Source organism: Hippocampus guttulatus, chromosome 9 (assembly GCF_054856545.1).
Source record: "Hippocampus guttulatus isolate MCC_2025c chromosome 9, RoL_Hgut_1.0, whole genome shotgun sequence".
NCBI classification, from domain to species: Eukaryota; Metazoa; Chordata; class Actinopteri; order Syngnathiformes; family Syngnathidae; genus Hippocampus; species Hippocampus guttulatus.
The window spans coordinates 3,242,222-3,254,561 of NC_141269.1; the positions used below are offsets into that span (position 1 = coordinate 3,242,222).

Genomic DNA, 12,340 nt, shown 5'->3' on the forward strand with positions numbered 1-12,340 from the left:
AATACATCAAATTTTTAATTTAGAAAATCTATTAGATTTTTTTTTATATATATACAATTTGGCAATGTCATTGAACTCATTCAATGCCAAGGACATTTTTTTCAGGATTTTTGAAGAATTGGCCAATCAATGGCAGGTACATTGACATATTTTTTCGTGCGGCGCCCGGAATTAGCTGCTTACATCTGAATCCTCTTCAGTGGTTTGTCGACATGGTAGTCATGACATTTTAAAACTGCAACTGCTGTGTGACTTTCTTGTCTTCTTATTTATTGATTTATTTTAAGAAACCATCATTCAAACCAAAAGACATTCAAATTCTGTTCCATCGTCCGAAACAGCATTTAAATAAACATTCACAGACTGAAAAATTTAAAAACACAGAAATAGCCTTTTTTTTTTTTTTTTTTTTTTTTACGCTTCCGAGACCGACTCCAACCAGCAATTTGAATTCAAAAGCTTCCTCGTGATTAGTTTCATCACTTCCAGTCATCAGGTCCGGCACCGTCTTGCTCTTCATTGGTTTGGGTCACCGAAACAACCAACGGGGTCTCGTCTGACCACAAACGGCTTGACTGTCGTGCGCGGGTTGTGACGCGTGTGTTTGTTTCCCCAGCAGGCATCACCACACCTCGGGCCATCCTGACGGGCCACGACTGCGAAGTCACGTGCGCCTGCGTGTGCGCCGAGTTGGGTCTGGTCCTCAGCGGATGCAAAGGTCAGCCGCTTTTCGCTTTCCGCTCCCGCCGCTTTGCCCCGACTCCCTCTAAATCCCCAAACCCCCACGTGGTGTGTGCAGAGGGTCCGTGCCTGATCCATTCCATGAACGGGGACCTGCTGGGCACCCTCGAGGGCCCGGAGGGCTGCTCGCGGCCGCGCCTCATCCAGGCCTCGGCCGAGGGCCATTGCGTCATCTACTACGACAAAGGACAGTTTGGGGTCTTCAGTGTCAATGGGAAGCTGCTGGGGCACATGCGGGTGGAGGACGCCATCAAGGTCGGTCAACGCATTGCAGCTAATACAAAAAAAAAAAACAGGGTGCAAAAAAAGGCAGATTTTATTTTGTACAAAAATCAACCCATTGCGGTTGGTTATTGCAACAACAAAAAACTGCCAAAAAAGGCAGATTTTTTTGAATACATTTTTCTCATTTTTTAATTCCTTTTTAAAAAAAAACACTAACATTACATTATAAACAAAAATAATCAAATATTTATAAGTTTATTTCTTAAGTTGGTATAGGTTTATAAAAAAATATTTTCTGAATTTTGTCTGTATTAAATTGGTCAGGCAATTAAAATTGGTCTGCGCCTAATTAAAACTACTCAATTACAATTTAGCTTCGAAAAACAAAAAAAACAAATGTTGCTTGTTACGTCTGTGAGTCGTGTCGCCGCCTCCTTATTGGTCAGTCCACATGCCAAACGTTACCTGCCCGACGACAGTTGTGAGGTCACTTCCTTTTCATCGGTCTGTGTTCATGCTAGTCATTACATGCGATAGTACTTCAATTATGTCACTTCCTGAGGCCAGTGATATGGGGGGGGGGGGGTCTTCGTGTAAGTCACCCTGATTAAAGGCCCATTCTGAACAGGCCTCGCGGCCCTTTCACGCAGAGAGGAAACGCTCCTTTTGATGGGCGCCGCTCGTTGTCAGCTCGCATCGGGTACGCGGCGCCCGCGCGACGATTGAACATTCCGCACTTGCCGTCGGGCTCGCACACCTACGCCATTAACCCCCCACCCCACCCCCAGCAGCCCCGCGCCTCCGTCTCACGTTCCCAGACTTCCTCTCTTCTTGGCTAAAATGACACAGGATGGCAGCTACCGCCTTGGCCTGGCCCGACCTGTTGTTTCCGGCCTGGCCTGGGAAATGTAAATGTACGCCGCGCGTCTGTTTCCCATTAGGAAGCCTCCGGTGATTGTCGGGCCTGAAACACGGCGGCCGCGCGCCGCTCTCACTCACGCCACTGCAAACATGGCCGCTGTGAAATGCGATCGGGAGCGTACGAAGGCAAGTCTGTACGTTCACGAGAGGGAAAAGGAATGATTCCCCGTGAGAAGTTAGCCTGGAAGCAGACGCCGTCCCACAGAAGATTGACATTGTCCGTTCGATGAGGCTTTCATCCTTTCCGTTTGCCCTCCAAAATGTTTTGGGGTGTAACGGTGCGCATATTTGGATTATTTGGTACAGCACAGGGTTAGAAGAGTGGTGGGTTGTTCATGATAGTTTTATTTCGTGTTGACTTTGTTTTTATTTTTTCAGTTTGTTTTTGCATAGTTTCAATTTTCATACCTGGTGTGTTGGTTTTTATTGTTTTTTTTTAATATATATTTTTTAATTTAGGTCAATTTTTATTAGTTTATATATATATATGAATAACCAAAACAGAATTCAATGATTTGCAAATCCTGTTCCACCTATATTTAATTCACACCACAAAGACAATATTTCATATTCAACTTGATCAACTCGATTGTTCCCAGCAAATACTCATGACTTTGAATTTCATAGCCGCTACGCGCTCCCAAAAAACAGACTGAGAAACCTGCGGAATCTTAATTTTTGCGCGTATGCGTAGACCAAATTTAAAGGGGAAATGGAAAAAAATGTTGTTTATTATTAAATAAAATGTGTTATTTATTTAACCAAGCAAAATTCATATAAAATTTAGTTATTTATTTTTGGGTCTGAATGCTTGTTGAATATTCAATAGAATTTTCAGAAGAATATCCAAATACCAAAATATTTGATAACGGCATCCCTGATTGTGATTTTAATATTATTATTAATTTTCTTAAAATTATTATTCCACTTGGTTGCGAATTTGTTCTTTCATCCCTCCACGATCCTCATGAGGGTCGCGGGCGCGCTGGCGCCTTTGCCAGCCGTCTTCGGACCCCCTCAACTGGTTGCCAGCCAGAGGCGCTTTTTCAAGTTTTACCGCGTTTAATTTGAAGCCCTGGTTGTTGAATAAATGTGTTATATAATAATGTGTTCCTCAAAAATGGAGTGTTTGCGGCACAGACGTCAAACGTAAGCTGACCAAATAAATGTTGCTTCTTAATGTTTGTTTTCCGGGTCGGTAGTTAGGTTACGTGTGATTTTGCATGTCAACTATTTCACGAAACATTAAAGAGGCTCCAAAAACGTCTGTGCCCATCCTCACGTCGTAATTTACAAATTCACAATATATGACTTTTTTTCCCCCCCTTGTTAAACTTTTAAACCTTTATGTCATCGTATTTTATTGAATTTTTTTAATCCTTTTAAGACTGACTTTTATCTCCCCCCGCCCAAAAAAAAAAAAAAACATTGTGAAAACATCCGACTTAATTCTCATCATATGTCATTGCTTTCAAAATATGTCCCGTTTCTTCTTGTAGCGTTCAGACGTTTGTTTGTTTTTTTTCTTTTCATTCCTGTTGCGTTGAGGGGTACAGTTGGCGTGAGGATCATGAAGGGGTGAGGGGGGACCCTTGGAAAAATGTCTCCCTTGTCCATGTCCGTGGACCCAGAAAATTTGAGAACCCCAACTTTCGACGGGGGGCCTTAACGGTGCCGTAAATCTCGACTCTTTTGCTCCCATTTGTTACCTGCGAGAAGTCGGGAGAATTTGAGCGCATTTTCTCGTGGAGTCATACGAGCCGGCCGGGCCGGCTTACCTCCCGCTGAGCGGCGGAACATTTGCCTTGAGCGGTCGCTCGTCCGGCGGAGGATTTACGAGCGAGCGAGCGGCGTCCCGCCTTTTCTGCCGGCACGGCGCCTCCTGCTGGGCGTCGGCGAGGTCGTGCACTCCAGAATACTTTCAGAAAAGCAGAAACGATTGCGTCGTAAACCCCCGGAAAATGGGTCATGTCAGAATGATGAACCTAGACCTGGGTAGGTCATTTTGAGTCCAAAATATGGAAAATTGACTTGTGTCAAATAATGAATGGGCTCTTTGGACTCTCTGCCTTTCCATAAAGTTCACGAGGGACGTGCGAGTACCGATTCCAGAAATCAGTATCGGTTCATCGTTCACCTCATTTTGAGGTATCTGGTCCTCGTGACGCGTGTCGATACAAGGCGACAATACTGAAGGCCGTCGATACTCGGCAACGATACTGAAGGTACCCCCCCCCCCCCAAAAATCGGATATTGGCAAACTCTTCCTCACCAGTAGTTGGCGCTAAACTGCCACGGTTTGACACAAGGGCGGACTCCACGCGTATCTGAAGGGAATCTCAATTCCCTGTCATTGTGTTCATTGAAATTTTACCGTGAAAAGGGCATCGATACTTGGAATCAGTGGCCGTGAATGATCAAGGTTGAATACGCATCCTGGCGTAGATCTGAAAACAGTGGTGTTGAAAATCCCTCCTTTTCAAATCAAAAATGACAAAACGCTTAAGCAGAGCTGGACTGTTGTTGGCTGCACAGATGCGTATTTTCCACACACTCTAAAAAAAGAAATACCAACCATCCATTTTCTACTGTGGGGAAACTCAAATCTGAGACATTTTGGCTGCTTTTGCGCGTTAAAAACGACAAAACAGTGGTCTCAAAGAGACAAAACGCAAAGCAGATCTGCAGTGTCGCCGGATGCACAATATTATCGCAACACAAAGAACAGATGCTTTTGTTACTTTTTGCATCCATGACAGAATTCAAACTGCCGCCGCCAAAACTCGAAACACGACTGTAAGCAGAGCTGCAAAAGAATGACATCCATTCGTTCTGCGCATTCTATCAAGAAACGCAGATACGGCGGCGGTGTTGGAGGCACGAACCGACGTTGGCTCACCTCCCCATTTTTATCTGCTGAGTCCCGTGAAAGCCACCTGCGAGGAGACAAATGCTCCACGTCGGGCGCAGTCGTTGATTTGTGTACTTCCCAGCCGTGCCGCGTTGGGGCCAGCAAGTAAAGCAGAGTAAATGTCGGCCTCCCGGCGGGGGGGGGCAACTTTGTAGCGAGTCTGGAACAGTGGGCGGGCGGGAAACACTACAAGTCGCGGGAGGGGGCCGATGACTTCCACATTTTCTACACATCGTTTGATGCCTTCCATCCTATCCACAAAGGAAAGTCATTCCCATTGCTTGCCCATGTGAAAAAATACCCAATTTGTGTTCAAAATCCAACCAGTTAGCAGAGCAGTCATATTTGTTGAATGCAATTACAATTGTTTTCTGCGGCGTCATGGATAAGCCAACTGCCCGAGCGTTGAAAGCTTTCTGGTTTGTGTGGCAGTAAATGTGGAACTCCAGTCTCGGGCACACGTTTGTAGCAGACGAGGATTTCCGAGGATTATGTCAGAAATGTTCATTAACGCCACAAAAAAACCATTCTCGTCATTTTTCACCCAACTAGAAATATGGCCGTATAGTCTGCACATTTTTGGGGGAAATAACATTGGGCGAAAGAGAGAGCCTTGAGGAACACCGGGTGAAATATTAACCGTTGGCTCTCGAGGACGTGAGGTGAGCGGTTTCAACAGAACTGATAAGTGCATTGTCATGGTTGATCTTACTTGTCAAGACACCCGGCAACTCTTTTTAAATGGTGCGCAAAATGTTTTCTTTCACTTTTGCGGGCTGATTTGAAAAGTTCCTCCATGCGTCATTGTGGCAAAACAATCGTTTGCTTCCACTTCAAGGCATCGACGGTCATCATTTTCCTCACACTCAGTCATGCTCCAGTCGCGGCAGCCACGTCGGATGGCGTAGCCGCGCGCCAATTAAGCCCGCGCTTGATGGAAACCAGAACTCCCGATCCCGCGCTTGGAAAACGACACACAAACACAACCCGCTCTGATTTAGGCCGCCGTCATTTGTGACTCGCACGGATTCCTCCAAACTGACGGTTTAAGTTTCACTTTCGCCTTTAATGTGATTTTGATTCAACACACGTGTCACCCCCCCCCCCCTTTCCCTTCGGTCATGACCACGCCACCTGCGAGGAAAGAAACGCGCGATGTCGTCCGTAAGCCGGCGGCGGCGATCGGTGATTTGTGTGCTTCTCGGCCGCGTGTTGCGGAGGCGAGCGGGAAAAGCCGAGTAAATGTCAGCCTCGCAGCGGGGGAACACGCCGTTGCGGCGACGCACTGGCGGGAGAACCATGTTGCATCCATATTTTAGACTTATTTTACGAGGTTCTTTTAAATCGGAAACACAGATGCCGTATATACTCTTATTTGGCCCTTAAAAAAATACAATAAAAAATAAATCGTGGTCCAAAAAAGGGCAAATGACTTCAGAATTACACTTGAAAGCACATGAGGGATTTTGTGAAAGTTGTCTTTTTAATTTGTTCCAAGAAAATGCAAACTTTACAGTCACACTGTAGTATTGTGAGGACAAGAAAGTCGCAAGCTGCAATATTGAGGTAAAATAACCTCTTGGGAGAACTTTTTTCTTCCAAGAAAAATAAGTTTAAATTATTTCATTAAAATCCTGACAAAGAATTTTACAGTTTTTTTTTCATCATCTGTTTTCAGGAAAAATTGGGAGTGATTTTGGTGAGAATTCTGTGATGATATGAAAAACGTCTTGACAAAAAAAAGTGATACAAGAAAAGTTGTCATCTAATTGAAGGAATATCTTCACAACATTATGATAACGTTTTTAAAGTGCAACATGTGTTTTTATACCTTGTTGGGAGAAAAAAAATCAGAAAGTGGAAAGACGATATGAATTTTCCGAGGAACATAAGATGGCGTGCCTCTTTAAGGTGTTTGTGTTTCCCCATCGGCAGGCGATGCTGCTGAGTCGTGACGGTCAGTATCTGCTGACGGGCGGCGACGGCGGCGTCATCTCCGTCCTTCGGGTGCACGACCTCAAGCCGCTGTTTGCCTACCCGGGCTGCGACGCCGGCATCCGCTCCATGGCCATGTCTCATGACCAAAGGTCAGCAAACTGCAGCCGCTTCACCAAAACACTCCCGGTCGCCATGAGTGCCTGACCGATTTTATCGGCTGGCTGATGATTTCATCATTTATTTTTTTCACACATATGATCACATTATAAAAAGACGTAGAATTGGCAACAAAGAAAAAGAAATCTGCCAATTTTTGCCTGTTAAATGAATAGCGCACGACAAAGTGTTGTACATGAATCAAACGCCCCTTCCTGCGATTCATATCTTTGTTGTTATAAGTGTTAAGGGCACAAAAAAATATCGTTATTTTACCCATTAGCTATTCGATTTTTTAATCGGCTGATTAATCACTTCTCAGAATTTTCCTCTGCCAAAAATCGGCATCGGCCACCAAAGAAAAAAAAAAGCTAGATCGACCCAGCCCACGTAGTCATCACCTCACTTCACCAACTGCTTGAAGGTGCATTTAAAATGTACCTGAACAAAAGTTAATCCATTAATAAATAAATAAAAACAGTTCTTTCTCTACATAACGAACTAACTAGCGTCTTTTCCGCACTAAAAGGCGCACCGAAAAGCCTTCCATTTTCTTAAAAGCTCACAGCGCACCTTAAAATCTGATGCGCCTCGTGTTACGCAGTTGAACACGTACATAGAGCAGCGGCAAGAAAGTTCAACGTTAACGAGTCAAATGGTATAACTTGCTGTTGATTAAGTGAACTGTGTCGCTGCTTTATTAAACACATTTTACTGACATCTGATCGTTCTGTTGGCCTTTCCTTGAGCGTAGCTCCATCTAGTGGATGCATTGTAGATTGCGTCTTACAATGCGGCGCGTCCAATATATGAAAAAAAATTACAATTGAGGCCATTCTTTGAAGGTGCGCCTCATAATCCAGTGCGCCTTTTAGTGTGGAAAATACGGTAACTAAATAAATACACAAGTGTTGCGGGAATGCCCAACAGAAAATAATGATTCCAGAAATAAAATAACTTTGCCCGTGTGGTTGATGTGATGCAGGTGCATCATCACGGGCATGGCGTCGGGCAGCATCGTGCTGTTCTACAACGACTTCAACAGGTGGCACCACGAGTACCAGACCAGGTACTGACCCCAAACCCAACCAACCAAGCTACCAAAACTGCGTCACACGCGTGACGCAAACATCACCCTGTCAGCGGCGCCGTGCGGAGTCAATGCTGAATGTATCCCAGCAAGAAGTTATTTTTCAAAACCACCACAGAAGAAACTGAGATATATATATATACATATTATATATTTTCCAGATAACAATGAAGAATTGTTTTTTCTGTGGGGGGGGGGGGGGGGTTTGCCGGTGGTTATCATGTGGTTTAAAAACAAATCTATTTTTAGCTGTAAGAGTCTATTTTCCTCTTTTCGTGTCACGCGTAACAATGCAAATATTTCCCGCGTACTTTAGGGTGAATGTTGTACTTTGTGTGTGCGTGTTTGGGGTTGATGAAGTTGCAACATTTTCACTAGTTGCTAATCGAAGGGGATTTATACAAATATGTATGTAAATCTATATCGATATATAGATCTATACACTTTCACTGTTATCTTCCGTATTTAAAAACGTCCATCTGTGCATCATTGGCTGACTTTTTTTGTTGTTGTTGCATAAATGACTGAGCAATCGAGAAACGACGTGAAAAAAGTTCAACGGCTAACATTAGCGGCGTAAGAGGACGGTTTTCTCGCTTTACCGTGTCACGTGACCACATCCAACCAGTCATCACGAAGATTACATCGTTAAACTGACATCTGGTGAGTTTTTTCCCCCTCCCTCTTGTGTTGTTGTGTGTGTGCGCGTGCGCACGTGCGTGTAGGATTCTGACAAATAAATGGAATTTTCTAACGTCAACTTATGTACTGACTGGTGACTTGCCAAACACCCAAAAATTGAGACATTCCCCCAAGGTTTTTTTTTTTTTTTTTTAATGCAACACGCATGTGAAGTAGTTGTCAAAAAGTGCAAAATATTAGTTTCGGCGTTCACAGGGAAGCAAAATGTGCAGTTTACACTGTCCATGTTTTGGTTTGGAAAGAAAAATGCAACACAGGTGTGAAGCGGTTCTCCAAAAATGTTTATCCACAAAATGGCAATGTGTAGTCATGTTTGAGTCGGTGAAGAAACATTTCACACGGGTGTAAAATATGAATTATACAGCAGAATTTTGGTTTTGCAATTACACAAAAAACAAACCTGCAAATGCATTTCACTTTATACAGAAAAAAACGTAACACAGATGCGAAGCAGTTTTCATAAAACGTTTTGACGTGCCGAAAGGATTCAGTGAAGAACAATGCAACGAGTTTGTGTTCAGTGATTCACAGTAAAAGCAGAATTTTTCCGTGAAACAGTGCTCATACTAATAAATAGTTGAGGGAAACGGGGGACATCAAAATCTGACCGCATCTTTCCGTTCATAGTAAATACTTGACTTTGTGGGTTCAATTCAACACAGATACTGTATGAAGCAGTTGTCAGAAACAGTACGACTGAATATTCTTTCTTTCAAGGAAAAGCAAAATCTGCAAGCACGTCTCAATTCATCCAGCACATTTTTGACCTTGCGAGGCAGGCGAGGAGCAGTTCTCAGAAACAACGCTGGACTTATGTCGTTATTTTATGTTAAATGTCCCGTAAAGCGCTTTCTTACGGCTGCAGCTATTGTGACGGCGCGATATCACTAAAGATGCATTGTATTTAATCATACAGCTAAAAATAAGTTCACTGATTCACAGTAAAGCAAAACGCTAATGTAGGTTTCTCTTTGTTCTTGGAAATAAAATGTGAGACGGTTGTGAAGAAGTTGTCAGAATGTGATCAAATAGGAGTTCGGGTCATTGGCCAATAGTTTGGTTCGACGAGGAGACGGAAGTGTGTGAGTGGACAAAGACGCTTGCTGCCCTCTTGTGGCCAATCGGGGTACTAACAATTTATTAATAAAGTATTCAGGATTTGGTTACAGCCGTATTTTAAAATGGAATTATGAAAAAAAATGGTCCCTTAAATTTCCACATACAATATTGCAAAATAAAGGGAAGATAATTTTATTGTTCTTTATTTATTGTAAGCGGTAAATTACTGCTGATTTATGAAAAATAAATTCCACTTCTTCAAGTCAATATTTAAGAGTCGAAATAAATCCTATGACATCATCAATTTGGGTATACGGTTGTCTGACTGAAGCGAGGCAATGTACAGTCAGTACAAATCAGTGATGTGTTCCTCGAGCCGGTCCTTGGCCTCGAGGACCGAAGGGCGGTCCTTGGTCCTCGGCCTTGGCCTCGGAGTCAAGTCCTTGGCCTTGGCCTTGGGTTGCCGGTCCTCGGATACAACGAGGGATTAGAGCCCCTAATCCTTCGTCCACAGGTATAAAGTGGGCCAGAGGACCACAAAAATCACAAAGAAATCAAACAAAATCCATCCAGGGAAACCCACGTTGGTAACTTTGTCTGGCGCTTTAAGAGGGGCGGGGCTGTCACTGACAGTCAGTACAACGTGTAAAGAGCGGCATCACAGTTTCAATCACGGTTCGTTCCGTTCGCGATCGGCAGTTTAAATAGCGTGTAAAGCCTTTCTGTAACAGTGGTGTCTTTTATTTAGTTATTTTTGCACAGTCGTCACGTTTGTGCAGTCGCACTAGAATGTTTGTTTGAACCAAGTAATTTGCGTTACAGCTGGAATCAATAATGTCGGCACATCACTTTCGGGTTTGGCCGTTGGGATTTGGAGTCCTTTTGCTCGATTCCAGTTATGTTTGCTGAATGCTTTCTCATGTTTGGAATAATGAATATTGATAATACATAGTTTAAAATCATGGTTGATTTAATTGTTTTTTATTCTTATTGTGAAGTTGAAGGTATTAAATTAATTAATGTAGTATTAGTGGGAGTGGTAATAATTAGCAGTACTCAGAGAATGTTTAGAGATTCAGCCATCTCGTTACCTCTGCGTCCCGCGTCCTAGACGCATAATTCTCCCACGGGACGCACAGTTCCAAATAATGTGCGTTTTTGGGACGCAAGGAAATTTCTCATTGTTTAACCATAAAAGTCACCGCACACGAGTTGACTGTGCGATCAACGCGATTTCACTGTGCCTGTATGTGTGTTTGTGGTGTGGTGTGTGAGTGTCTTTCTTCTAATTTACTTTCGTTTTGTTTTTCTTTTCAGTGTTGGGGGGGGGGGGGGCATTTTTTGCTGAAAAAACGACCATGTATAGAAAGGCGTTTTTAGCCGAAAAAAACGACCATGTATAGTAAGGCGTTTTTAGCCGAAAAAAACGACACTGTAGAGTAAGCCGTTTTTTGCCGAAAAAACCCCAACCAGCCGTTTTTAGGTGGAAAAAACGACCATATTTAGAGAGGCGTTTTTAGCTGAAAAAAACGACAATGTATAGAAAGGTGTTTTTAGCCGAAAAAAGAACGACAATGTATAGTAAGGCGTTTTTAGCCGAAATAAAACGACCATGTATAGTAAGCGGTTTTTAGGTGAAAAAAAACGACCATGTTTAGTAAGGCATTTTTAGCCGAAAAAAACGACCATGTATGTATGGTAAGGCGTTTTTAGCCGAAAAAAATGACCATGTATAGAAAGGTGGTTTTTGCCGAAAAAAAAACAACCATGTATATAGTAAGCCGTTTTTAGGTGAAAAAAAACGACCATGTTTAGTAAGGCGTTTTCAGCTGAAAAAACCCGACATTGTATAGAAAGGTGTTTTTAGCCGGAAAAAAACCCGACCATGTATAGTAAGCCGTTTTTTAGGTGAAAAAAAAACGACCATGTTTAGTAAGGCGTTTTTAGCTGAAAAAACCCGACAATGTATAGAAAGGTGTTTTTAGCCGGAAAAAAACCCGACCATGTATAGGAAGCCATTTTTTGCCGAAAAAAAAAAACGACCATGTATAGTAAGGTGTTTTTAGCCGAAAAAAAAACGACCATGAATAGTAAGGCGTTTTTAGATGAAAAAAAACAACCATGTATAGTATGGCGTATTTAGCCCAAAAATACGACCATGTATTGTAAGGCGTTTTTAGACGAAAAAAACGACCATGGATAGTAAGCCGTTTTACTTACTTACTATGCAGTACATGGTCGGGGTTTTTTTGGGCTAAAAACGCCTTACTGTACATGGTCGTTTTTTTCGGCTAAAAACGGCTTACTATATATGGTCATTTTTTTTGGCTAAAAACGCCTTACTCTACATGGTCGTTTTTTTTCGGCTAAAAACTTATTACTATACATGGTCGTTTTTTTCGGCTAAAAACACCTTACTATACATGGTCGTTTTTTTCGTCTAAAAACGCCTTACTCTACATGGTCGTTTTTTTTCGGCTAAAAACTTATTACTATACATGGTCGTTTTTTTCGTCTAAAAACGCCTTACTATATATACATGGTCGTTTTTTTCGGCTAAAAACGCCTTACTATTCACGGTCGTTTTTTTCGGCTAA

General features: G+C 42.7%; 1 protein-coding gene across 7 annotated transcripts in view; it reads left to right on the plus strand.

Annotated features, from left to right (window-relative positions):
• The window catches only part of lrba (LPS-responsive vesicle trafficking, beach and anchor containing), a 175,606-nt gene extending 166,864 nt beyond the window's left edge, over window positions 1-8,742 (plus strand). For 5 of the 7 annotated variants that reach the window (XM_086119001.1, XM_086119004.1, XM_086119005.1 and 2 more), the window contains 4 exons: window positions 617-718; window positions 800-996; window positions 6,734-6,885; window positions 7,878-8,742. In XM_086119001.1, the coding sequence (XP_085975127.1) occupies window positions 617-718; window positions 800-996; window positions 6,734-6,885; window positions 7,878-7,968 (542 nt within the window). In that variant the 3' untranslated portion in view covers window positions 7,969-8,742. The remainder of the gene's footprint in view (window positions 1-616; window positions 719-799; window positions 997-6,733; window positions 6,886-7,877) is intronic. The other 2 variants (XM_086119003.1, XM_086119007.1) reach the window with 1 other exon arrangement.
• The last annotated feature ends 3,598 nt before the right edge of the window (window positions 8,743-12,340 follow it).